Genomic DNA, 25,183 nt, shown 5'->3' on the forward strand with positions numbered 1-25,183 from the left:
CAAAGCGCAGCTTGAACAGTAGACGCAGGAACCGCTCAGAATGCATCCTCCCATATTTAACAGCACAATCCCCCACAATACTCTGCGGTCATCTGCAGGCTGCTCACAGCTGGGCACAGGAAGTCAGAACGTCTTCAAGAGAATCACTTCGAGGTGAGTGGCGGCCGCCGCAAGCGCCCATTGCCGGGGCTTAAATTTCAGCTGATGACCCGGAAATTATTTACACGGCCGGCACACCGCACCCAGTGTTCCTCTCTCTATGGCTGTGGCTACAACAAGTCATGTACCACCGAAGGCTAGTGTAGCAGCGGACCCATAAGACGATCAGCGAGAAATTAAGCTCGAACCATGTTCCCGCCGCGGCTGACAGAGTCAGCTGACGGGCCGATTAACGTCGACCGGCCCCGGCACAATTTGGCACTCAAGGTTACGAGACTGGTGAGACACGGACTCCTAAAATAGCAGGCGAGGCACGGGGCGGTGCGGTACAGTGCACAGGGGGCTCAGGACCCAGGTTTTGTTTTTGTTTTGCAAAGTCAGCAGCGGCGACGCGTTGCCAGAGGAGTTGTGTAAATTGATAAAGCGCCGAGCGTCGCCTTTCCAGGAATTACGCCAGACGGCGTTCACGCGGCACTCCACTCAAGGGGTGCTGGAACGCAGAGCACAGGCCACATTAAACAACGGGGGGGGGGGGGGGACAGTGGGGCTGCCGAGAGGCACCCCCCCAACTCTCACACACACGCACGCATTCCAGCTCATTCATGTGAGCACTTCCTTTGCCAGAAAAACTTTCCCACAATCTAACACCAACTGTTTTGGTTTCAGTTACCCTACAATTCATTACAGGGCCCTCGGCCACACTGGAAATATTCATTTGCTGCTGCGGCCCTCCTCGTGCCGCCACAAACAATGAACTGTCTTGTGCTGCCTGCAATCCAACACCCGGGGAATTTCAACGGAGGTTCTCTGCCGCATGTTTTTTCACCATTAAAGTTCCCCGAGTCATGCTGTTCTCATAAGCAGGGGGGGGGGGGTCCGCTGCGTTGGACATTCATTAAGGGCGCGCGCCCTCGCCGTTGCGGGCGCGCTTGCAGACGTTGAGCGGCGGACCCACGTGCGCCGCCATCGTCACCGTCATCGTGGATTTAGATGCCACCACTATTACCACCGTTATAACCACTCATTGGTCATCAGCAGCACCACTACTTTCATCGTTCATAGCAACATCGGCGTCGTTATCAGCATCGCTCGTCATTAGCATCATCAACGGCGGCATCATCACCACCATCATTATGACCGCCACGGGTAACGATACTGGCGACGCTGCGCGCTTGTGAGGTTGAGGCGACCGTTTTCCCCGTTTTCTGTCAGGCATCATCTCAACGCAAAATAATCGGATAACTACACGGAGCAGAGAGAGACGAAACCTCGCTTCAGAGAAGCTCTCCTCTCAAAAGTCCGCTCGCTGCCAACAGCGGAGTTGGAGAGAGGCGACCCGCGCCCGGTTTGTTTTCTCAGCATCGCGTTAACGACGCCGTATTTCTTGGTAAAAACGCCCGACGGTAAAGACACGGCAACGTGACATTTCATCACTTTGCACAGCACGGAGGCTGGAGGGATTGAGTGGTGGGTGGGAGGGGGGGGGGGTTTTGGAGGCGACCACCACCCACTGTTGAAAACATTTCATCTTCTGGGCTCAGGTTGTGACGGGACACTCGCAAACATCAAGCCGGCAGGACGGCGCTAATTTTGGACACGGGAGTCATGACTCTGCTCGGGGCCATAAAACACACGGCCGCCGTGCATGTGTGCATGTGTGCGTGTGTGCGTGCGGTGGCATCGAGCCTCTTCGTGCCACGGCGCAAATCAATTTTCCCAAATGTGACATGGTGCCACATTATCGGCGGCGTGTGTGCATCAGCGGCCGCGTTAATATTCCCGTGTGCGCGAGTGTGCGCGCGCGTGCATTCACGCATCAGCGGGCGCTCGCGTCTGCACGTCAGGAGACCGTTTTTGTTTTTGGAGGCGGCTGCGGGCGGCACTTTGCGGAGGGAATCGAGAATTGCTCATCCAGACCCAAGGCCCAAGGGCCAACATCTGCTCGCCTGGGACCGGCTCGCTCGGCAAACGGGCCGCGATGGGAAGTCGCCCGTAAGCTCAGGGGCTTCGGCACGGCCGCTTGAAACGTCCCGTGCAGCCGATAAATTAATACTCGCGCGCTATTTAGAGCGCCGTGGTTTTTCCCACCGAGCCATTCAAATGCAAATCTCCGGCAGCACGGGCTGGAACCAGGCCGACGGAGGAGACGCCGGGCCTCGGCCGCGCGTCGCGGTACAAAACACGTGGCAATTTACCGGCGTCGAAAAAAGAAACAGGAACCCAACAAACGGAGAGATTAACGAACGGGCGAGGGGCGCGTCGAGCGGCCCCCGCCCGGACGCAGCGCGGAGGTGCGAGCGTGTAAATGGCGGCGGCATCTGCGCGAGCGGGCCACCAGGCATCGGATTATGGATGACAGCTCCGTCGCTCAGCGCAGTTCATTACTGGATCCCAGCGCGGCGGCTGGGATGAACTCCCCACCCATACCCCACCCCCTCCCCCGCATGCATCCATCACTCGGACACGAGCCACCGAGCCACCACACCGCCTCTGCCACCGCGCAGAGGAGGAGGGAGGGAGCGGGGAGCTTCAACCCCACGTCTCAAATCGCACATGTGCGGCCAAACTCTTCCCCCCTAACTCGCAGGGGAAGGGACAATGCTGGCAGCTTCGAGAAGAAGGCACCAACTAATAAAGAACTTTAATTAAATTTGTCCAGATTTTTTTCCAAGGCTCCGGCAGGGAGACGTTTGGTCAGTTTAACGGCCGTTTCATGCTTGGGAGGAAACTGGAGTTCCTAGAGAAAACGCAGACCCTGAGGGGATAGCACTCAAGAGGTCCACACAGATGACAGGATCACAAACCTACTTGTTGTACTGCCGCCTCACAGCGTAGCGGGTTTGAGAGCTGCACACAAATCTCTGCACGATCCACCAACCCATGCCACCAAAAGCACCGAATCGCAGGCACGTGCCACCTCTTCTGGATCATCAAAACAATCAAATCGCAGAAAGCGTGGATCCCCAACGCTGCAACGCAGACCGCACAAAAACTCGCGACTGAACACCCGGACACGTCAACAAGGCGGGCGCCGCGAGTCGGCAAGAGGCACGGGTGGGGGGGGGGGGGGGGGGGGGGGGGCACGCGGCCGATCCGGGCAACGCGAGTAGGACCGGGCGAGCGCTTCCCTCCCCCCCAAGTCCCCCACGCTCTCCCCCCCGCACACGCTAACGCGTATCATAATACGCGAGTCTCTCCGTAGATCCAGGAAGGCAGAAACGATTTCGCTCGTGAAGACAGCCGCCTGCGTGCCCGCGGCTCTCGCGCTCATTGTCTCGTCACAAAGCCCCATTCTCTCCCCGGCTCACATTTGTTTTGTCGCCGGCGTCACGGAGAGGACTCGCACCGCAGGAATGCGGGGGGGGGCGCGGAGGGGGCCCCCGCGAGGCCCCCCGCGAGGCCCCCCGCGAAGCGCTGCTCCCTTACCTCACCTGCCGGCGCAGATCCGGCTCGGCGACCGGCCCAACCGCCAGCGTAATGCATGTGCACGCACTCACGGAGATTAGAGCGCACAACGCACCAATGCACACACTGACACGCGCGCGCGCGCACACACAGGCAGGCACACTTAAAAACACACACATACACTCTAGATATTAATGGCTGTTAATTGACACACAAAGACCACCCCCCCCCCCCACCCTGTATAGCCTTCACAGACTGTTGGGCCACAAGTGCTGTTAGCGAGCAGCACCTATGAAGGCCGGCACGGCACACGAGGTGGTTGGTGGCCAACACCACGCCCGGCCGCCTTTGTCTCCCTCATGGCGATGTTTAGACACCGCACCAGGCACTCATATGAGGCCGAGTCGACCTAGGAGAGGCCCAGGACCAGTTCGCACGCACGCGCGAATGGCGGCCTGGACCCCCACGTGGTCTCTAATGCTCAGCGCTGGATCAGGGGACTTTGCGGCCAGTGCCACGAAATCCCAAAAGCGCTGCAATCTGAAACAAAAACGCCATCCATTCCACTTACATGGAGAGAAAGCGTTTCCCGTGCGCCAGGAGGTCGGGCATAAATCCACCGGAGTAAACCCCCCCCCACCTCACACTCCCCTCCGTGAGTGCGGTGTGCATGCGTTGTGTCCGAGCAGATTAGAATTCAGGACGGCGCTATCTTCGGGAGCGCGTCGGGGCCAAGCGAGCGACACGCCGAGAGTTTCGGGGTATAAAATAAAATGGCCCGACTAGAAGCCGCGGCACCATAAATCCTGGGGCCCACTCGGAGGGAACAAAACCACGCAGGAGGCCGCAGGCCCCGTGCACCGCTTATACCTCTTCACAGCCGAATGAGTAATTGGTTTCACCGTGGAATCCGATGGTAATTGGGGTCACAGAACAGGGTCAGCGTGGCCCCTCCCGATACCGGGGCTCCTTTTGTGCACTCGAGTAAAGAACTTCGCTCCATCGACGCGAGGAGTGTGGGCGGGGGGGGGTGGGCAGAGGGAGGGATTTGGAGGGGTGGAGGAGGTGGAGGGGGCAGTGCAAGATGGAGGCCGAGGGAGGGAACCGTGGAGGAACGCTGAGCGAGGCTCTTCCCCCCCCCCTTCCCCGTGGTCACCGTCTGGTCTCACGTTGGGAGACGCGGGAGCCAGACATGCTCCGTCTAACAAACCGCGGCACTCAGAGTCGGTCTAACGGCCGTGCCGGTTGGACAGGACGTGGCCACTGAGAACGCAAACTTTTCCCCCCGAGGCGGGCGCCCGTTCGCCACCACGGCCGTCGCACAGCGCCAAACGAGACCTCGCAAGGCGGCACGGCGATAACCGCAGCGGTGGAACGGGCGTCAGTCCGGGTGACGGTGGCCTGAATCACATCAAGATCTGCGGCCACAGCGCCATCCCTAGCACCCCCAGCACGCGTCCCGACCCCAATGGCAGCAGCCGTGCCACGCATCCGATACGTTAAACACACGCATGATATGTAACGCACGCACGACACATGCACCAACATAGACAAGCAGCCTCTCCTCAGCCTGAAGGCATGCGATGTTTAGAGAGCGCCTATTGAGGCCGGTACAGCATGCAAATGGTGGTGTGGTGTATGGTCAGCAGCACACTCGAATACCCTTGTTTTTTTAATGTTTACACATCACCCCCAGGGCTTCATTCAAAGCCGAGTAGACCTAGGAGACACCGAGGACTGGTTCAGATTCGATGTTATCAATGAGCAGGAATTGAACCCGTGGAGTAGGAATTGAACCCGTGTTGCGAGGGTCCTCGTGGGCACTGTTCAACCACCACACTTGCAGGTCACTTCTCTCCGTCCGCTCCTTCTCTTGCACGGCTCCATTTTGGAATTTCTTCCTCGCATCGTCTCTGTTTGCATCAACTCTTAAATGCGTTCACTGCTACCGATCACAACTCTTATAGTGCTGTTAGTTACTGGCCACTTAGATGTGTTTGGCCCTGTGCTCAAGCGACTGTTAAAATAAAATAGAAATACGGTTAAAAATAGGCAAACACCCTCCGTGCTTAGGCCAGTGTTGGGTGGCACTTGCCGGCGTTTGTGGCCGAGAGAGAGAGAGAGAGAGCGCGAGGAAACTAAGCGCAAAAACAGGTCGTGCATGCGCTGCACCCATCAGTCGCCGGGTATCACGGCGAGATTTACAAATCAACGGCTTAAAAAAGCCTTGCCGAATCAATCGAGCTCAAAAGTAAACATCGCTCGAACCGTACATTCCAGATGCAGCAAGCGTAACAAACGAGGTGGGGGCCTTGTAAAACAGGCTGACGGAATACAACCGTGGTAGGGGCAGAGGGACCCAGGCAGCGTTGGGGACTGCTGTCTGGCGACTGGCGAGTTCCGAGTCGTTCGGTGCCTGGAGGACGGCCGGTGCGTTTAGGCATGAGCACGTCGAGATTAGGCGACTACTGATGGTCACCCCCCCCACCCCCCCGCAAGCGCGGGTCAAGCTGGGAGACGGCGGGCTGGGCCCACTGTGTACCTCGCCTTCCTCCTCGCCACGCAGGAAAACAACGGTGGTCACGTCCATGATTAAGAGATAACCGGACTTCCACCATGAGAGCGGACGGCGGCTTGTAAACAAACAAGGAACAAGAGTGGCCCTCGCGTTGATTAACGATGAGCACCGCTTTCATTGGGGGGGGGGGGAGGTGGGAATATTAACCCTTTTGTTATTAATAACCGACTCTCGCGAGCAGAGTGGACGGACAGGAATAGCGCGGGGCGAGAAGCGACTTGGAGTGTTGCCCCTGCACGCCTGCCCTTGCCCGCGGCTGCCACGAGCGGCCTCGAGCTGCTGCTGTATGCGCCCCTGCCCCCCCACCACTGCGAGCCCCGCCAGGGCACCTTCGCCAGGTGACAGGTTAACGGGGTGGTGGTGTGAAACACCTCAAGTGACCGTTTCAGCAGCCTAGGTGATCGGCAGCTACAAGAGACGTTCGTTTCTCGGTCTCCTTTTTAAATTCAGGCCGAACGTGGCCCACAAATTCACTTCACCAAGCATCATTCACAAAACAGCCGTCCTGGGCTTTCAAATGATAAGGAAGCTGGGTTAAAGCCTTAAATGTGCAACATGCACCGAGCACGTGCGCATCCTCCATACCCATCTCGCCCCATCTCTTTATTCCTCATATTTCTTATGAATACATCTCTCTCCTATCATTAAAAACCAAACACATTTGTCAATAACGCTGCCTTGTAAAGGACATGTAACAGCTGAGGTTTTGGCCAATGGCACTTTTAACAGCACAGAGATCGAGTGAATCTATCTCCTATTAATTACATTTTGGTACCATACATTCTAAGTACATATTTTTTACGGCTGTCCTCTCACATGCATATTGAACAGATCTCTCCCGTCTCTCCTGTTTAACCGACACGCATGCCTTCTCGTCTCTCTCCGATGAAGCGCATGTGGGTACTGTGCGTAGCCAAGGAACGTGGCTCAGAGCACGAGATTCGACGTGGCCCTCGACGCAAAACCTTAGGACAACCTTGAACTCGAGATACTTCAAGAAACCATCCACAGGACCCGACGAGCCACCCCCAGTCTCGGCGATTCCTGCGTTACTCCGATTAAGTCACTTGAGGATCATTTTTTTCTACATATTTGGCACATTATGACTGTGACCATGTATGTATGTACAGTAGTCCCTTGGATAACTTTTTTCACTGGTTCCACGAAAACTACTGTTAACCGAAATGGTGACATAAATTCACGTATAAGTAGAAAAAAAATCACTGAGTCTGCAAGAGAGCCGTTTCCACTGCCAAAACAGAAAAAATAATTTAAACAAGGCCAGTCGAAGTCTAAACGCTCATAAATGGGGGTCGCTGATTGGCTGAAGCATGCTCAGCCCACTTACAGGGACTCGGATTGGCCGAAATTAGCATCCGCGTGCATAATGTAAACATACCGTTAATACACATTTTTACATTAAATCGAAACCATGAGGGTCCTATGGGAGGCGAAATGTTAACTGAACAGCCATAAACCGATGTCACTGGAAACCGGTTGACTACTGAATGTTGATATTGTTTAGCACCGTACATAGCCAGGGATTGGTGGATCACATCGAGATGAGGAGTGCGACATGTCCACCTTGGATCGCTGGCAGGGGGCGGCATTCCCAAGAGGCTGCTGTAGACCCCAATCCTTGACGTCTCGTGGCAGACGTGGGTTTTCCCCGGACACCTCAGCGTCCTCCCACATGTCATACAAAACCCTCCACAATAAACACTCCAAGCTGGACTGTCTTAAACCTGAAAGCAGCTTTCCTGCGTTAGGAATGTTTTTTGTTACGAATGTATAAATAACCCAACTCTGTCAACTGTGGACACGACATGTGATTTACGGCATGATAATTCCACCGTGGGTCTACTTAAGCTCTACACACTTCCCCCACCCCATGCCCCGTGCAGGTACCCACATGCCAGTGTCACTTAGCAGGGAGCGCCCCCCCCTCCAATCTCCGGCTCGCGGCCCACAGCGCCGGTTAACGCCGCAGCGGGTTCGCAACATCAGTTCCGCTCATCGAGGGCAGCCGAGCGACGGCGCCAGTGAATTCCCCTCGCCGTCCATCGCGGCGGATTACACGATGCGGGCCCCTTACGTGAGAACACGACACTGCGCACGCACGCGCTGCTTGTGTATTGTATAAATAAAAGATCAGTTCTGGCAGTTTCACGTCGGCTGCGGTTAGAATTTTTGTCAAATCAATTCCAAACTAAAATATGGATGGAACCCGCCATGCGGCGATGGCGTGCCGAGCCACTTCCATCCCTCCCCAAAGCTCACGGTATGCACGGTGGACAACCACAATTCTAGATCCACGTCGCTTGTGTGCGTGGAGTGGTGATTCAGTAGTGAGCGAGGACACTGCGCGACAAACCTGGAGATCTGAGTTTGATTTGTGGCCATGGCTAGTGGCGAGTGATCTCTGAACAGATGATGGGGGCGCCACCGCTTCAAAATCGCACTGACCACTGTGGTGAAGTACGGTCACACAATCACTACATCTGACATGCTGGGTGCGGGGTGGCTGTTGTATGGCAATGCATTGACAAAGGGCTCGTTCCATGCGAGTTTCTGTACCCAGCACCGCTTCAGGCGTCACTGGAATTAAACTCCAGTCACCTGGTTTACAGTGCAGTGTCCAAACCAGAACGCCACTGATCCTCCACATCATCTCGAGTCGTAGCGTGCATGTTTCGCGTCGTTTAGTGACGGGGGCAGAGGTGCACAGGATGAAGTAAAAAAAATCATTCTCTCCGCTCCCACGTGGCCCTGGGGCAACTCGGGCTGCTCGCCCCCCCCCCCCCCCTTGGGGCTCATTTTCAATCAATTAGGGACCCAGAGGAAAGAAAGGAAGGGGCTGGAGTCAGGGCGGTGGTGGGAGGGGGGGGCAGAATGAGTGCGTCTGGATTGGCTTCAGATGTTGTGCAAGTAATCCACCTCCCCTTTCCCCTCCCCAATAGCTAAAAAAGGGCCCCCCCCCTCCCCCCAGGTTCACTCCCTGAGCGAGCGACACCGTGGCCTTGGATGTGAAACTCGTGCAAGTGTAGGCGGCAACCTATTGGAGCCAAATTAATGAGTGATGGTTCATGGGGCTCTCCGTACAAACACTGCTTCTCGCAACCACCGCTGCCACCATCCCCCCCCCATAAAAACAATCCCTGTTGACCCCTGACCTTCCCCCACCGGGAACGGAGCGAGGACGGCCAAACTGCGAGGGCGAGGGAAGCCAGGCAGATTGCGGGAAAGGCGAGTCATCCCCGGGGAAGGGGGGGGGGGCAGCACGGAGGTCGCCCGGTCTCTTCGTTTTCCTTCTCGCACTCGGCACGACCGTCGTTACGTAAAAATCGGAGCTGCGTCCTGCCCGCACGGTGAAAATACAGCGGCTCAAACAGGGCGGCCACAGGTCACCTGTTGCTACGCGCGCTCGGCTCGCTACCCTCCATGGTGCCGAAGGCGAGTTTATCGTCCGTCAGCCGCAGGAGCGGTGGCGCAGAAGTTAGCGCACCGCACTGTAAGCCTGGCTATCGACGATGGCTGCTATCATCAGCGGCGAGCGGGACCAGCAACCGGTCCTGGGACAACCCCCTCAACTTGAAATGACTAGCGTGGTGAAGTAGGGTGTGAAGTGGGTTGCCAATTTATGAACGTTTTACATGGACCGCCGCATCCGTGTGACTCCACCAAAGGCACCGTGGAGACAAGGGCTTCACCGAGCGAGTTCAACAACAGTGTACCTGCGGCACAAGCGCATGGGCACCGCCCAGCGTCGCGACTTGCTCTTCCGACAGCCGTGGTTGCCTTCAGCGGCCTCTCTCTCTCTTTCCGTGCCTCGTCCGCTCCGTCGTTAAAAAAACAGAAACGGGAGCCAGGGCTACCAGGACCAGCCGCTGGTAACGGAAGCGAATATATCATTCACCCCCACAGCACACGGGCAGGATTGCAAAACCCACTGTGGGTGGGGGGAATCTGTAAATGAAGCTTCATCCTCTTCCCCTCTCCCAACCCCCATCTCTCTCTCGCTTTCCCCAAACCAGCCGGGCCGCGTGTCTCGCACCACACGTCTTAGCCGTGCTGCTGGGCTTGCTCATGCGGCCCGCATCCACCTCCTCGCAGGGTCTACGCGCTTCCATGGGCAGCAGCCAAAAGGCGAACTTGCCAGACCCAGACAGACCCCAGGGTGACACTGGCCAACCAGGTGACCACCACACCAGGTGGGCCCCTGGCCGAGAGACCCAACTACCGAGGCCACCCCCTCCTCTTTGGTCTCTTCCGTTTTTTATGGGCCCTGGATGCGGGTTTTCAGAGCCAAATGATTCATTTGATTTGAAAAAAACACGCAACCTTCAAAAACAACAAAACTCTCTCACGCCAGCCCCGAGTTATATTTAGCTGGCGCCCCCGCACGCGTGAGCATGCGAGTGCATGCGAGCGGGCGGGAGGCAGAGAAGAGCGGAGACGGGCGGCGAATCCTGCGACTTCATCGTTATCGTCCTCCTTTAATTACTCCTCCCACCCTCACCCGTAGCACCCAACCCCCATCGACCCCACCCCTCACCCCTACCCTCCCACCTCCACCATCACACGCACGATCACCCCCATCTTCGCTCCCACCCTCGCCATCACACCAACCCATCACCCTCACCCCACCCTCACCCTACCACGAGGGAGAAGCAAGGGAAATGGCGGCGCCCCCCGCTGCCCCCCACCACGGCCTCCGCTCTCACCCCCAGAGCGCCGCTGCCACGGCGAGGTGTCACAAGAAGGTTTTATCTGCGCGCACAACGCAGAATCATCGGCAGATCGGAATCTGCCAACCAGACGATTGCACTCATTCCTGCGAGCAGTTAAACGTCATGAGAGGAGAGGGCTGGGGGGGCGAGTGGTGGGTGGGGAGCGAGGCGGGGCCGGCGAGCCGTGGGGCATCGTTTCCATTCAATAGAGCGGCCGCTGCCTCCACGACCCCCCAACCTCCACTGCCCCCCCCCCGCACCCTCCCTCGCAGTGCCCCGGCGGTTGATGCCAGCGTGGGGCTGCAGCAGCATTCCCATGTGAACCTCGAGTGGAACATTTCCTCACCCCCACTAGACGCTTTGAAAAGATATACAGATTTTAAAAAACACAGTTGTACACAAACACGGGCACGTGTACGCACACGCACAGAGCGAGAGGGGTGGGAGATGACGTGCAGAAGAAGGCACGTACCCCGGAGCCACTCGCGTCGCTGCAGGTGAACATGGGCCCCACTAAAGATCACCCCAGATTCACGATTGGCGCCCCCCGCCCCACACAAACTCTTGATCCTCAGTCGAGAGCCTTGCGGATGGAGAGCTGGAGATGAACCCCAACACTGGAACATGCGCCGGGGCCTTCGCGTGACCACGTGCGGCTACGCGTCGCCGCTGACATGAGCGGCTCCCTTTCAGCGGCCACGCAGCGGGAGCGCCATCGGCGAAGCAAAGCAGGCCGGGTGGCTCAGAGGCCGGCACCGCAGAAACTCTGGGTTTGAATCCGGGTTTCGGCTGCCCAACTGCGATAAAACCGGGTCTTCAAGCGCAGAGAGTTGACGGCTTCAGTCTGGTCACCAATGACTGCCCAAAAAGTCTCCCTCACGTTACATTTGGTTCTGTGCTTAATTTGGCCGATTTAAAGCCCTCAGAATTAAAATGGCGTTTGGCCGTCATGCGATGAGCGCACGGCTCCGTCTGTGCTGACGAATCGCAAGTCACCCACAGGATCGCCGAGACGCTCCAGCGCGGGGAGGGCAACCGCTTCTTCCACGGCAGGAGAGAAGGTCAAAGGGTAGAAGGGTGAAGGTTAAAGGGCAAAGAAGGGGTACTGCACAAGTGACTTTACTCTGGTCTATATTTGGACGTGCGGAACCTTTTAAAAAAGAATGCCATCAGCTGTTTATCCAATGTTTCCATAACCCGCGTTTCAAAACTTCAAGTGGCTTTGGTCAATGTTTAGGATCTACCCACCTCGACCGGCTGTCGATGCAGATGAGTTACGGTACAGACTCAACGGCACCGGTCTGGCACCCTAAAATAAGAATTGATTGACGCGTCTCGCCGGTGGGGCGTGAAGCAACCGACAGTTTAAAAACGGCGTGACGGAACGCGCACCTTCGCGGCGCTGGAAAGCGTTTGCTCGCTGCGATCGTCGTGCAGGGGTGGCCAAACTTCCTGACTCCACGAGTCACAAAATCAAAATCTTAGCATGGCCCAGAGCCGAAAGAAACGCGCGGTCACGTGGGGCGGTCACGTGGGGCGGTCACGTGGGGCGGTCACGTGGGGCGGTCACGTGGGGCGGTCACGTTTGGGCTGTCACGTCGGGCTGTCACGTGGGGCGGTCACGTGGGGCGGTCACGTGGGGCGGTCACGTGGGGCGGTCACGTGGGGCGGTCACGTGGGGCGGTCACGTGGGGCGGTCACGTGGGGCGGTCACGTTTGGGTGGTCACGTGGGGCTGTCATGTCGGGCTGTCCGCTAACGCGGGTTGGGTGTGGAATTGTAAATTTATAAATCTGTGGGAGCGCCTCTTGAGTATTCATTTGTGGCTCCACTGTCAGGTGCGAATGATGCGAGCGCCTCCCGCTTATGCAGATTTTTCCTATTTCACATCAAGCAGGTCGCACTTGAACTGTCCGGCAGCCACATGTGGCTCGTGGCATGGCTGCTCCTGGTATACAGTGTCTGATTCTGCAACCCTCAAGTTTCTGATGAGGCAATGCAGTAACAACAACTCTCCACAATCTGATGAACAGTCACAATTCTGGGTAATGAATAGATTCAATAATGATCTTGTACTCTTATTATTGTTGTTCCCCGCGTGGTGCGTGCCGAGTTTCTAGCCGCTGCAGGATTTTGCGTGAACCCACAAGGGACCCCCACGAGCCAATGGCACTCACATCGTGTGACAAACGGAAAATTGTACATTCTAACAAGAAAAAAACATAATCGGTGACGTTTCTGGCAATGACCCTTCTTCATAGCACCTGAATAGAGGCCAGAGTGAGGGGATAAGATTTGGCAGTATGGCGAGCCCTGTTGCAGTGAGGTCACTAAAACCAACTAATTTCCCAAAAGGGCTAATTTCCCAAAACCACCATGCTAGCACACTTCCGCACCACTTCATCACACTGCACCACCACCACACTCTTACCATTGCACTCCCACCACCATACCATAACAATACAGTACCACCGCGCCACCTCAACACGCCACCACATCACCGCAGCAGCACCGCACCATCGCTCCACACTAGCACCCCACCACCGCACCACCGTACCACCACACGGCAGCGGCATCACGCCTGGGGGTGACAGCTGCGGCGACCCCCGTGTGTGTTTGAGCAGCGACCTCACGGGGCCGGGCCCATCAATCAATCCCCGCGGTGAGCAAACAAAGCGGGCGGCGCGCAGCACCCAGGGTACAAACTTCACGCCCCCGCAGCGGCGGACACCTGGGCTGCAGGAGCACGCACGCAAGCACTCGCGCGCCAGGTGCTACGGGGTCAAAGCAAAGGGACAAGGTGAGGGCGCGGCCCTCCGACAGGTAGCCGCTAGCCGCAGGGAGAGGAGGAGGCCGGGACCCGGGCAGTGCAGGGAGTGGTCGTTGGTGTAACGACTCGTAGATTAACATTGATTTGTGCGCTCAAGATAAAAGCATCGAATTGTGAGCGTCACAATCAATTACGGTCCACGCCAACGGTCAATCAGGAGGCGATCGCCAAAGGGCTGACCCTATTTTTCACTCCGAGTGTCAATGGAAACGTAAACAGGGAGAGCGCACGCGAGGCTGAACACTGGGGAAGGCGAGAGCGAGAAGCGGAGGCCAAACCGTTGTTCACGTGGATTCTGCGTTGTGCGTTTCCTTTGTAGCCGGCTTTCCCTGGACCGTCCTCTCATTCTCGCCGTCCCCTCGCAGGTAAAACGATCGTTCCTCGCAGGCGCGGTTTCGACGCGAGTCTCGCGCCCGCGAGAATCGATTGCAACTGTTCGGCTCCTCCTCGTCCGATCCCGAGTCCTCCGGCGCTCGTTACCTGCGACGTCATCTTGAGGAAGTCCAGCGAGGGTCGGATCCACCGCACGTCGTCGTCTCGCCGCCGCTTGAGCCCCGACTTGCGTTCGTTGGAGACGCACGGCTGCGAGCGGCACCGGGGCAGCCTGCTGTGCCCGGTGCCGGCGGTGGTCACGTGTGTGGGCGCCGCCCGCCTGCCGGTCTCCGGCGTGCCGCCGGCGTGACCCCAAAGCAGCGCCCGGCCCGACTCCGTGATGCGCTCCTGCGAAAGAGATAGTCGGCGCCGCGCCTCCAGCAGGTGGAACGGGGGACCGGCGCCAGGACCGGCCTCTGCCGCCACCGCCGCCGCCTGCGATTCGGCAGCGGAACTGGAGCCGAGCGGGGCGGACGCCGGCGCCCAGAGACACTGGCCCCACGGGGTGCAGCTGCGCTCATCCATGTGGCCGCTCAGGCCCCAGCCGGCGCTGGCCGACGCGGGCCGCGGCACGGGCGACTCCGGAGGGGTCACCGGCGCCGGGAAGCAGGGGAAGCCGCCGGCGCCGCCGACGCTGCCCCAACCCTGAAACGGCGCCCCGCAGCCAACGCCGGACGCCTGCGAGACCGCGGTGGCGCGGCTGTTAGACGCCTTCGCCAGGCAGCAGCCGGAGCCCGCGTACGTCACCGTCGGCTTGAAGTAGGCCGAGCTGGCGCCGCAGCCCAGGAAGGGCCTCTGCACCATGCTGGCGGCGGCGCTGCCCTGGCTATTGCAGCGCTGTAGGGTGGCACTGCCCCCGCTGTGGCACCGTCGCTTGGTGACCGGCGTCCAGATCTTGGAGCCGGGCTTCCAGGGCGAGCGGCAGCGCGACAGCTCCTCGGGCACCGACAGGGAGCGGCAGTGGCGCTTGCTGGGCGGCGTCAGCGGGCTGCCGCCGCCGCCACCCCCCACCAGCGTCTCGTTGATGTTGAGCTCTCGGATGAGACCCGTGACAACGGCGGAGGAGGAGGTCGCGGCGGCGCCGTTGGGTCCAGCGCCGGCGTTGGCACCGTGCCGGGGAGACGAGTGGCGGCCGCCCCCGTTGGCCGCCGAGCCTGGGCCGGTGCCGGGCGCCGCTGTCATGGCCACGCTGGGCTTGGGCCGGATTTTGATGGGGCACGTCTGAGAGAACATGTTCCATATAGAGGTCTTCCCTTCTGCGGGGGAGAAGCGCACACACACACACGCGCGTGCATTGGTTACGGCGACGATGTCGCGCCCTGGTCGATTGCCGAACGCTTTTCAACGCGCGTTTTTGTCCTCCGAGTACCGCGTTATCGGAATGGAAGATGGTGGCCAGCCACGAGGGGAAACCATATCTGCGTCTAAGTTATTTTTTCTCTGGTTTGCGTCTCGAGTTTCGGATGGTTTGCAATCCGGAAAAACACCGTGGGCCTTACCTGGAAAAATAAAAAGAGTTGAGTGTGTTTAGTTTTAGTTTCAAGTCGCGAATGGTAACCCAACTTTGGTTCACAGGGGATCATCTTCACGAGCATGAAAGAATCCCCTACACTCCCCTACTCGACCAGAATGGTCACAAATGTTTTAAAGCTCGGTTGGGTGGCACTGAAAACTAAACCCGGCTGGCTGTGTCGAGCAGGTGGGGTGGCGACGCCGAGCAGAGCGAGTTGTACTCTGAACCCGACGACCCGAGTTCAATTCCCAGCCATGGTTAATAACAGCGGTGGAGAGCGATGTCTGAAACAGTCCAGGTCAACTACCGGTTCACCAACTGGCACTGGTGGTAAAGTATAGACAGTCAAACACCCATGACTGACACGGAAACGGGAAGGCCTTCATCCAGCAGTGGACTGACAATGGCCCATCAGTCAGTTACTGTACTGCAGTACCTTCGCAAAAGGTTTTCAACTTCTTATAGCTCCAAATATGGCAATTAAACATTAAAATAATGGAAAACGTCTATAAAACTACATCATTCTGATTGCGACAACAATTGCCAACACCGCTAAAGGAAACAACGATGGACTCCGAGTCCCCGATGGGCTTGAGAAAGCGAGCTCTGTGGTCTGGGGCTGTACACACAGGAAGCTCCACGTCCCTCGAACGGAGCCAATCATTTATTTTACTAACTACGGACATTTCGCACTGCAATTCCATTGCGAACATCTCATTCGGGAGGGCGTCCAGGGGTGCTCAATTTGCACGACGTGGCAAACGTGCCGAAACACTCTTTGGAGGTTAAGCAGCAGACAGGTCCGCGTGCGACGCTCATGTCGGTCACATGGTTTACCACGCCATCTTAAAAATGCGAGCCGCTTCTCGGCTGCTGCACACGTGCAGCGTGGGTGCAGCGTGGGGTGAAGCGTGGGTAAAGCATGGGTGAGGCACCAGCACGCGTGCAGTGTGCGTATCGCTCGGCTCCAGCTGAATGTTCAATAGGAGGGGGTGCAACTCGCTGGCTCGGAGCCCACGCCCACAGAGGGGAGCGACCGTGCACAGCAAGGACGCGCAGCACGCAGCAGGTGAAATGCCCCCGAAGCTTTCCCCGTGCTGGTAGAAACACCCCCAACCCCCGCCACCCACCCTCTCCCACACTCCGCTCGGTTGCTTCCCTTTCACCGGCGGTGGCGGGCGGTGCCGTCGCCAAGCCAGTTCTCGCGGTACGAGACACCCGCACCGAAATAAAAACGACTCTCAGCGTCGTCGCGGTGCTCACTGCCAACGCAGGGAGCGGTGCTGCTGGCGAGAGCACAGAGCCCGGCCCTTTTACGGTTCATCTAGTTCATTATTCGTTACGCAATTGCTGTTATGTCAAAGCGCCGGGTTGCAACCGTAGTTGGGCTATTTTTATGATGCTGAAAGTTCACCAGGGTAAACTGCCCTTTTCAAGTTAACGTGAACGTCGTCGCTTTAGCCACACCGGCCAAGCCGTGGGGTCAGCCCCCACGCTACATCTCGGCGACAGCGCAAGAGACGAGTGGGAGAAGCCCTGATAACAGGCGCTGGGGCGCCAGCAATGCAAACGCCGCGGCAAAGCAGCGCCCGCAGATTACATTTTTCTGCGAGGCGTTACCCAAACTGCCAACAAAAACAAACAAACGCCCGAGCGGGTCCATGCCTCCCCGCGCCTCTTTGCGGGGGGAGCCCGGTGAGCAGCCGCCTCCCATTGGCACCCCAAGGGTGCGGGACTGCGGCCCGGGCCAATCTGAGTCGGAGCACGGCCGGGAGAGGAGGAGAAAAGGCCTGGGCCCTCTCGCCAGCAGGAAGCGATGCACACAACGACGACGACGATAATGCGGGTCGAGGTTTCGGGTGCGGACACGTGCGTGGCCAACAACAGTGACGATTATCTAAATCGGTCCTGGGCCTCCCCTAGATCGACTCAGCCTCAAATGGGTACCTGGTGAGATGTGTAAACATCGCCAATGGGAAGACAAAGGAGACAGGGCGTGGTGCTGACCTCCCTCGTGTGCCGTGCCGGCCTTCATAGGTGCTCACTAACAGCACTTGCCCCGAAAGTCTGTTAAGGGTATACGGGGGAAATTTGTCTTTGTGCGAGCGTGTGCGTGCGTGTGTGAACCAGAGCAGCGGAGAAAGGAACGTGGCAGGAGTTACGAGTCTACTCACTGTTTTTTCCAGCAAAGTCATACAGGAACCACGCGGGGCCCCGGGTCAACTTCTGTGCGGGATACTGAGGCGCGCGGGGAGGGAGAAGACGCCGCATGGGAGGAGGGAGGAAGGGAGAACGGGAGAGAGAGAGAAACATTTTTAAAATTAAAACATAAAAACAGGCGGTGCCCCTCGCAGCCACCAGAACTTCCCCCTGCGTGCACGGGACAGCAACGGGGCACCACTTTCCGCAGGCCCAACATAAATAAAACAATCCTAAAAGAGCACGATTGTTACACAATAAAGGGATTTAGTGCAAAAGTAAGCAAAAGACTGTGCAGGGCTTTACAAATTAGGGTCGAAGAACGCTGATAGCGCCATTCCAACATCCGCCTTCCCGAACAAGAGGGAGCATTTCTAATGCCTTACATGACATTTTTAAGCTCGGCAAGATCAGGTGCTCGATTAGATATGCTCGCTGTACATTTTTACGAGCTATGTTAAATGTGGCATATATTGTTTATATACGAAGTTCCTGCAACGCAGTTGCACATAACCACTGCCCTCGATAGAATTTTAACTGCACAGGACCGGTTTGGACTGTGTGTGCGTGTGTGTGCGTGTGTGTGTGTGCGTGGCAACCGGGTGTGGGAGCAGCCCACACCACTCTCGCTTGTGTCAAGCGGCCCTTAACAGTTACAAACAGCACTTCACCCTACCTGGTTATGCTGTACATCTATGTGTGTGTGTATGCGTCTGCGAGTGTGCGTGCATGTGAGGATCTCCGTGTGGAGTGGTGGCACAATGATTCGCACACACAGCTTAGATTCCAGCAACCTGGGTTCGATTCCCGACCACAGATAACATCTGTAACAAGTCGTAGCTCAGTGGTCCTCCTCTTGGTCACTTCAGCCTTAAATGAGGCTGAAATGGTGCAGCGTGTAAACATCAACACCGGGGAGACAAAGGCGGCTGGGTTTTATGCCGGCCACACGATGTTGTTGTTTTCATGCCGGCCTTGATAGCTGCCCACCAACGGCACTAGTCCCAAGCCCCCAACTCAATGTTTGTGGCGCGCTTTGCGCGAGTGTCTACGTTCATCGTCACTGCTTCTCGGCGGGCTTGTTATACAATAACAGCGCCGGCGGGCGGAGGCTCCGTCGACACAAACAACATTGTGGCGCACGAGCGAGCGCCACCTTCTCTTCCCACTCGCCTCCGCGGGCCACAACTGCGTGCCCCGGGGTCACGAGCTGGAACCCAAGATGCTGCATGAAAGCCGAGACTCCCAGCGCTCCCAAGGACGGGCGCGAGCTCCGCACACCGCGGGAAAACCAGGCGGGCGGGCTCATTAGCGCCGGCGCAGGATGACGAGCAAACTCGCCCCCCTCGCCCTTCCCCCCCCCACCTCCGTGGGCGACGCTACCCTGCAGGGCCGAGTATGGCCACCGAGCGCGATGCACGCCGTACCGCGACGGGGCACACCGCCGCACGTCACTGGTAGCACGGTCGCCCGGCGGAGGGAGCACACGTATACACCGAGGAGTGCCGGGACGTGGCGCAAAGAGACTCCGGCGACGGACACGCGCGGTGTTGGATCTTCCCCGTGTCGCACGAGCGGTTTCTCGTCCCGTCGCAGCAGGCACGTCCCCACCAAGCTGCCGTCCATTCAATCGGCGGCGTGCACGTCGCACGGGGGTTACATGACCTCTCCTGTGCAGGTGTCTTACGGTTTTTTTCTGCTAAAGCTCCACTCCGGTGCAGGGCGTAGCGCTAGGGGTGCATTTCGGCACGCGGCTCTTGTCTCAGCGGTGTCCGGACTTCCGGGGGGTTTGCATGAGTCAGAGAACGCAGTCGTCTCCACAGTGAGCAAACCCCTACCTGCCTCCCCAACCTCGAGGGGGATAAACAACACCGGGTCCACGAGGGACGACACTTCCCCGATGAAGAATAAAAAAAATAAGAAAAACAAAGAGTCCTTCCGGAAACACGGGACTTTCCACAAATGCTCCTGCAGTCCGATAACGTGCCTGGGAAGGAGAGAGAGAGAGAGACTCGCAAGGCCTCCAGAGGCCCAGGCTCGACAGCCAGCATTGTCAAACAGCTCCTCCTCGACGATTCAATTGGCGCGATCGCTGGCATGGGCCCACAGGCTGCGTGGCCTCTACCAGTGCAGGAAATAATGTGTTTCCTTCTTGGCTCCCACGCCGTTGTCGCTCCAGTCGGGCCTTGGGAAACGCCGACTCCCCATTCGTCGCCAGCTCCCCTCAAAGTTTACGTACGCAACCATCAGCCGTGGCAGCCAGGGGCGGCCCGGGCCAGTGAGGCACGAATCGGCACCACCGCTGAGCGTCACATGTTTCGGTTGCACGCTCACGTTGGCGCAGCGTTCTTCGCTATTTTTCAGAGGGAGGGGGGATTAACAGCAAGATGATGATGGGGATGTTTTCGCATTTGTGTACTTTGGGGGCTGCACGTCAAGGGGCCGCAATAAAGGCCACCAAGGGCCACCAGTGGCCCGCGGGCCTTGCAACGAAGAACGCAGTGTTTGCGCGAAGAGGACGGGTGGCTCGGACGGTTCATAATGGCCGTGTCGGGAGGCTGAGCCAGTACCGCCAAAATGCTGGATTTGAATCCACGTCCCGTCGCAGCACACACCTCGCCCACAGGAGAGTGCACATTGTGTGACATCACCACCTCGGCCGGCAAGACGAATATGTTTAGCGCTGGGTTTTTTTTTGTCAAGTTTTGGGGAGGAAAAAACGTTGATAGCAACGCGACTTTATGCTAACTTTCCATTGCCTCACCGTTACGAGAATTAGCCAAGGCTCCCCCCTCCCATTTACAGTTGGAAGGGAGTTAATGCAAACACTTTCAACCCAAGTTGGAAAGCGGTCACAACCACCAACCAGAAGCATGAGCACTTGCTCCATTGCGCAAGGTCGGCTCGCGAACCTCCCCGGGTGAACGAGGCTATTGCTCTCGGTTGGACCGTGGAGGAGGAAGGAGGGGGGGATGCGGCGCTTATTGCGCAGCCACCCGTCCCCCTTCACACAGACGCGATGATGATGATGATGGCAGACATCGTTCCCGGCTAAATTAGTCGTCCTCATCATCGGTGGGAGCACCACACCGAGGTTTCTCCTCCACAGTTCCCCGCACTGGAAGACCGCCTGTTCATTACTTCTCATTCACTGGGAAGCCTGGTCCCGCGGGGGGAAAAGAAAAACGGTTTCAATAACGTTTAATTAGTGCAGTCAATGTCCTCCTTTGCTGATTTTTTGGCTGCAACACAGCCACACAAAGTCTGACTCATGGGTTTTTAATCGCCGCGCAACGATGCATCGATTCAAATAAATGCTTTGGCTCACGACAAGCTCACCGCAACAAGTGCGTTTACATACCAGTTATTATCAATTTGTGTAACTGGCTTATGTGGGTCCTGCAGCCACCAGAGCCCCCCCCCCATTTGCCAGTCATACTAAAAATTTGAACAAAGTTTTGCTGGCCGACTGGTGCATGGGTGTCTGTGGATCTTGAGTCAATGTGCAGGAAGTGTTGGCTAAATACAAAAATCAAACTGTGCCAAGAATCACGAAAATTCTTTGAATCGTGCACTTTACTGATCCAATCTTCAGCAAGCGAACAATCCGAGTGTCAGCTGACACTCGGATTGTTCGTAAGCACGGCAACTGCTACTGAGCACTCAGATAATTAGCGAGCACTCTGACCATATGCGAGCAATACCGATTACTCGTGAGAAACTGCGATCAACGATGAGCAGACCGATGGTTATTGGGCCACTGGAATCTGTGAGTCCAGCTCGGGGCGATGCGACTGCGGCAAAGGGCGGCTGGAGCCGACGCAGGACAAAGGCCAGCGCCACTGCAAACACGCTCAACGAGCCACACCTGGCCAGGGGCGGCACGAGCCGGCGTGGCATCTGCTAAGCGGCGGCACAGGGGAGCGGGGCGAGCGTCCATTGTGAGCGGTCACCTGTTGCTGCAGGGCCCTGCAGGCGCCCCTGCAGCCCGAAGGGGTGCCGCGGTGGCGAGATGTTAACTCCCTCGCCTGGTACGCAGGAGGACGTGGGTTCGATCCCGACCCCGACGCCTGTATATTTGGAGTTTGTGTGTGTCTCTCTCTCTCTCTCCCTGGGTCGTGTGGATTTTTCTCTGGGTCCTCTGGTGTTTCCCTCTACGTTCAGAATCATGCGTTTAGAGTATTTGGCTGCTATACATTTCCACATGATAAGTCACTTCGTTGAGCTATCATTTGTGACCTCGTTACTTCTGAAAGAGAGCTATACAGCTCAGTTGGCCTTACCTGGTGAAATAAAAAGTTTTTTTTTTAAAACGATCGTGAATAAGCACCAGGACAAACTACTACCACTCACGAGACTCGCACAACGGATGAGGGAGCCAGTCCCATCCACTCCACGCTCTCTCTATAAGACACATGGGACAGATTAAATAGCTATCAATTAACATAACCACTCTAGAGGTTCCCAGTGTGAGTGGGAGGCTTGGGGGGCAGTGAGGGATACTGGGGGGCTCAGGAAACAGGGCAAAGACAAAGCGAACATCATTGTCATCAACACAGACACAAGCAGCAAGTGAAAAAGGGCCTTGGTGAACACATGGAGTCACTGGTAGGGCTACTACTAGTGGCTGCTTGGCCACCTGGTTCGAGTTTGTGCTTAGTTGGCGGACGCATATAGTTAGGGCTCGTGTCCTCTTGGGCAGTTGGTTTGTAGTCAGGGCTAGTGTTTGGTTAGCGGTGCTGATAGGGCTATAGTTTGGGTGGCTCGTGTGACTAGGGTCAGGGCTAGTGTTTGGTGAGCAGTGCTGATAGGGCTATAGTTTGGGTGGCTCGTGTGACTAGGGTGAGGGCTAGTGTTTGGTTAGCGGTGCTGATAGGGCTATAGTTTGGGTGGCTCGTGTGACAAGGGATGAGGGCTAGTGTTTGGTTAGTGGTGCTGATAGGGCTATAGTTTGGGTGGCTTGTGTGACTAGGGTCAGGGCGAGGGTTTGGTTAGTGGTGCTGATAGAGCTATAGTTTGGGTGGCTTGTGTGACTAGGCTCAGGGCTAGTGTTTGGTGAGCAGTGCTGACAAGGCTATAGTTTGGGTGGCTCGTGTGACGAGGGCGAGGGCTAGTGTTTGGTGAGCAGTGCTGATAGGGCTATAGTTTAGGTGGCTTGTGTGACTAGGGTGAGGGCTAGTGTTTGGTGAGCAGTGCTGATAGAGGTATAGTTTAGGTGGCTTGTGTGACTAGGGTCAGGGCTAGTGTTTGGTTAGCGGTGCTGATAGGGCTATAGTTTGGGTGGCTCGTGTGACTAGGGCGAGGGCTAGTGTTTGGTGAGCAGTGCTGATAGGGCTATAGTTTGGGTGGCTCGTGTGACTCGGGTCAGGGCTAGTGTTTGGTGAGCAGTGCTGATAGAGCTATAGTTTGGGTGGCTTGTATGACTAGGGTCAGGGCGGGGGTTTGGTGAGCGGTGCTGATAGGGCTATAGTTTGGGTGGCTTGTATGACTAGGGTCAGGGCTAGTGTTTGGTTAGCGGTGCTGATAGAGCTATAGTTTGGGTGGCTCGTGTGACTAGGGTCAGGGCTAGTGTTTGGTGAGCGGTGCTAATAGGGCTATAGTTTGGGTGGCTCGTGTGACTCGGGTCAGGGCTAGTGTTTGGTGAGCGGTGCTGATAGAGCTATAGTTTGGGTGGCTCGTGTGACTAGGGTGAGGGCTAGTGTTTGGTGAGCGGTGCTGATAGGGCTATAGTTTGGGTGGCTTGTATGACTAGGGTCAGGGCTAGTGTTTGGTGAGAGGTGCTGATAGAGCTATAGTTTGGGTGGCTCGTGTGACTAGGGTGAGGGCTAGTGTTTGGTGAGCGGTGCTGATAGGGCTATAGTTTGGGTGGCTTGTATGACTAGGGTCAGGGCTAGTGTTTGGTGAGCGGTGCTAATAGGGCTATAGTTTAGGTGGCTTGTATGACTAGGGATAGGGCTGCGGTTTGCTTGGCTCGCTGATTAGAACTTGTGCAAGTCTTTGGTTGGCTAGTTTGTTAGGGCTACCACTAAGTGTTGGTATTGGCTAGTTGGTTTGGACTAAGGTCTGCGTCTTCTGGCCCCCGAGTCCATGGCATAGCGTGCGGCCATCTCGCCGTTTGTGGAGTGTCGAGGGCCCACAGCACGGCTCTCGTGGACCCTGTGGCTCCTCCGCCCGCCCACCCGCCCACCCGCCCACCCGCCCCTCTCCCTCCCACCCCACGGGGCGGCGTGGTGCGTGTGTTCTCAAGTGCTTCTCCCGGTATTTACATTTCCTTTGTGTCCTAAAGGGCAGGCCTGCAGTTGCTTAGCGAGGCGGCCTGCATCATCACGGAGCCTCGCACTTGAATATCAGAAAGTGCCTCCGGGGCGACTACTTCACTTTGCCCGAAAACTCGAGTCACACGCATTCCTCTTCCCCGCTCTCAACTCCACCGCCTTCACAAAATATATTTTTTTCTTACCCAGACTTTAAACTGCGAAGGCGCACGAGGGCCCCCGTTACACATTTACCCGCCACAGCCAATTGCGTTTTGGATGTTACACTATTCGCAATCGAGCATTAACGCCATTGTGCAATACTCGCAGCGACAATAAAGCCGACGGCCGAATGACAGCGCGGAGAGAATGCCATGTGAATGCGCAAAGCAGAGAGGGGAAGGGGCCTCTGGTTAAACAAAAAAACAGAACTTTCCACGGCTGTTCCAGGTTTGTTTGGCCCCGCGAGAGACTTGCGAATGAATGCGTGCGAGGGTCTGGCTGTGCGCTTGTGAAAAAGGCATTCCCGGGAAGGGCTGAATGACAACAGCCGCGTATCCTGCACGCCCTACACCCGACAAACCTGCAACACGCATATCCCAATCGCCACAGACCTTCTTCAGAATGATACATGCGCACACGCACACGTGCACAATAGGCCACACCAGCTGGATTAAAAACATTAATGCGAGTCCTTGTGTTAAGAGTACTGCAGACTAAAAGTGCACCCGATTCATATCGATTCTGAAGCTGATGATGCCAGTGTAGAATCACGGACGTAAGCATCAATGTGGCGATTCATACGCCATCAACAAAGCAAAATTCTACCGTTGTACTAGACTAAGCTCCTAACGTGTACGCCCACCGCCTTTGCCAATCCACGCTGTCCAGGGTGGTGAAGCTTGTTAAAATGACCCCGAAAACTTGCAGAGCAGGGGAGGGCCGCCATTCCATCCAGCAGTGGTTTACAAAATGGCTGTGCCTACCGGTTACCCTTCCTTGCCTTCTCAAGCACATGTTTAAAATCAAGGCCGTGTGGTTGCTCGACGTCGACAGCAGAACAGATACAGACAAAGGTCCCCCGTATAGCCTTAGCAGCCTGTTAGGGAAAGTGCTGTTAATGAGCACCTATGAAGGCCGGCAC

The 25,183-nt window shown here is 56.8% G+C and overlaps 1 protein-coding gene across 2 annotated transcripts in view; it reads right to left on the reverse strand.

The window, feature by feature from the left end:
* Window positions 1–25,183, reverse strand: part of FAM53A (family with sequence similarity 53 member A) — a 49,356-nt gene that overhangs the window by 14,829 nt on the left and 9,344 nt on the right. The window contains exons 3-4 of one of the 2 annotated variants that reach the window (XM_032950894.2): window positions 17,761–17,824; window positions 14,182–15,329 (exon numbers count right to left, since the gene is read on the reverse strand). In XM_032950894.2, coding sequence (XP_032806785.1) covers window positions 14,182–15,329; window positions 17,761–17,824 — 1,212 coding nt within the window. The remainder of the gene's footprint in view (window positions 1–14,181; window positions 15,330–17,760; window positions 17,825–25,183) is intronic. The other variant, XM_076065804.1, reaches the window with a different exon arrangement.

Source organism: Petromyzon marinus, chromosome 9, assembly GCF_048934315.1.
Source record: "Petromyzon marinus isolate PM22_M1 ecotype Great Lakes invasive population chromosome 9, UKy_Petmar_22M1.pri1.0, whole genome shotgun sequence".
Lineage (NCBI taxonomy): Eukaryota > Metazoa > Chordata > Hyperoartia > Petromyzontiformes > Petromyzontidae > Petromyzon > Petromyzon marinus.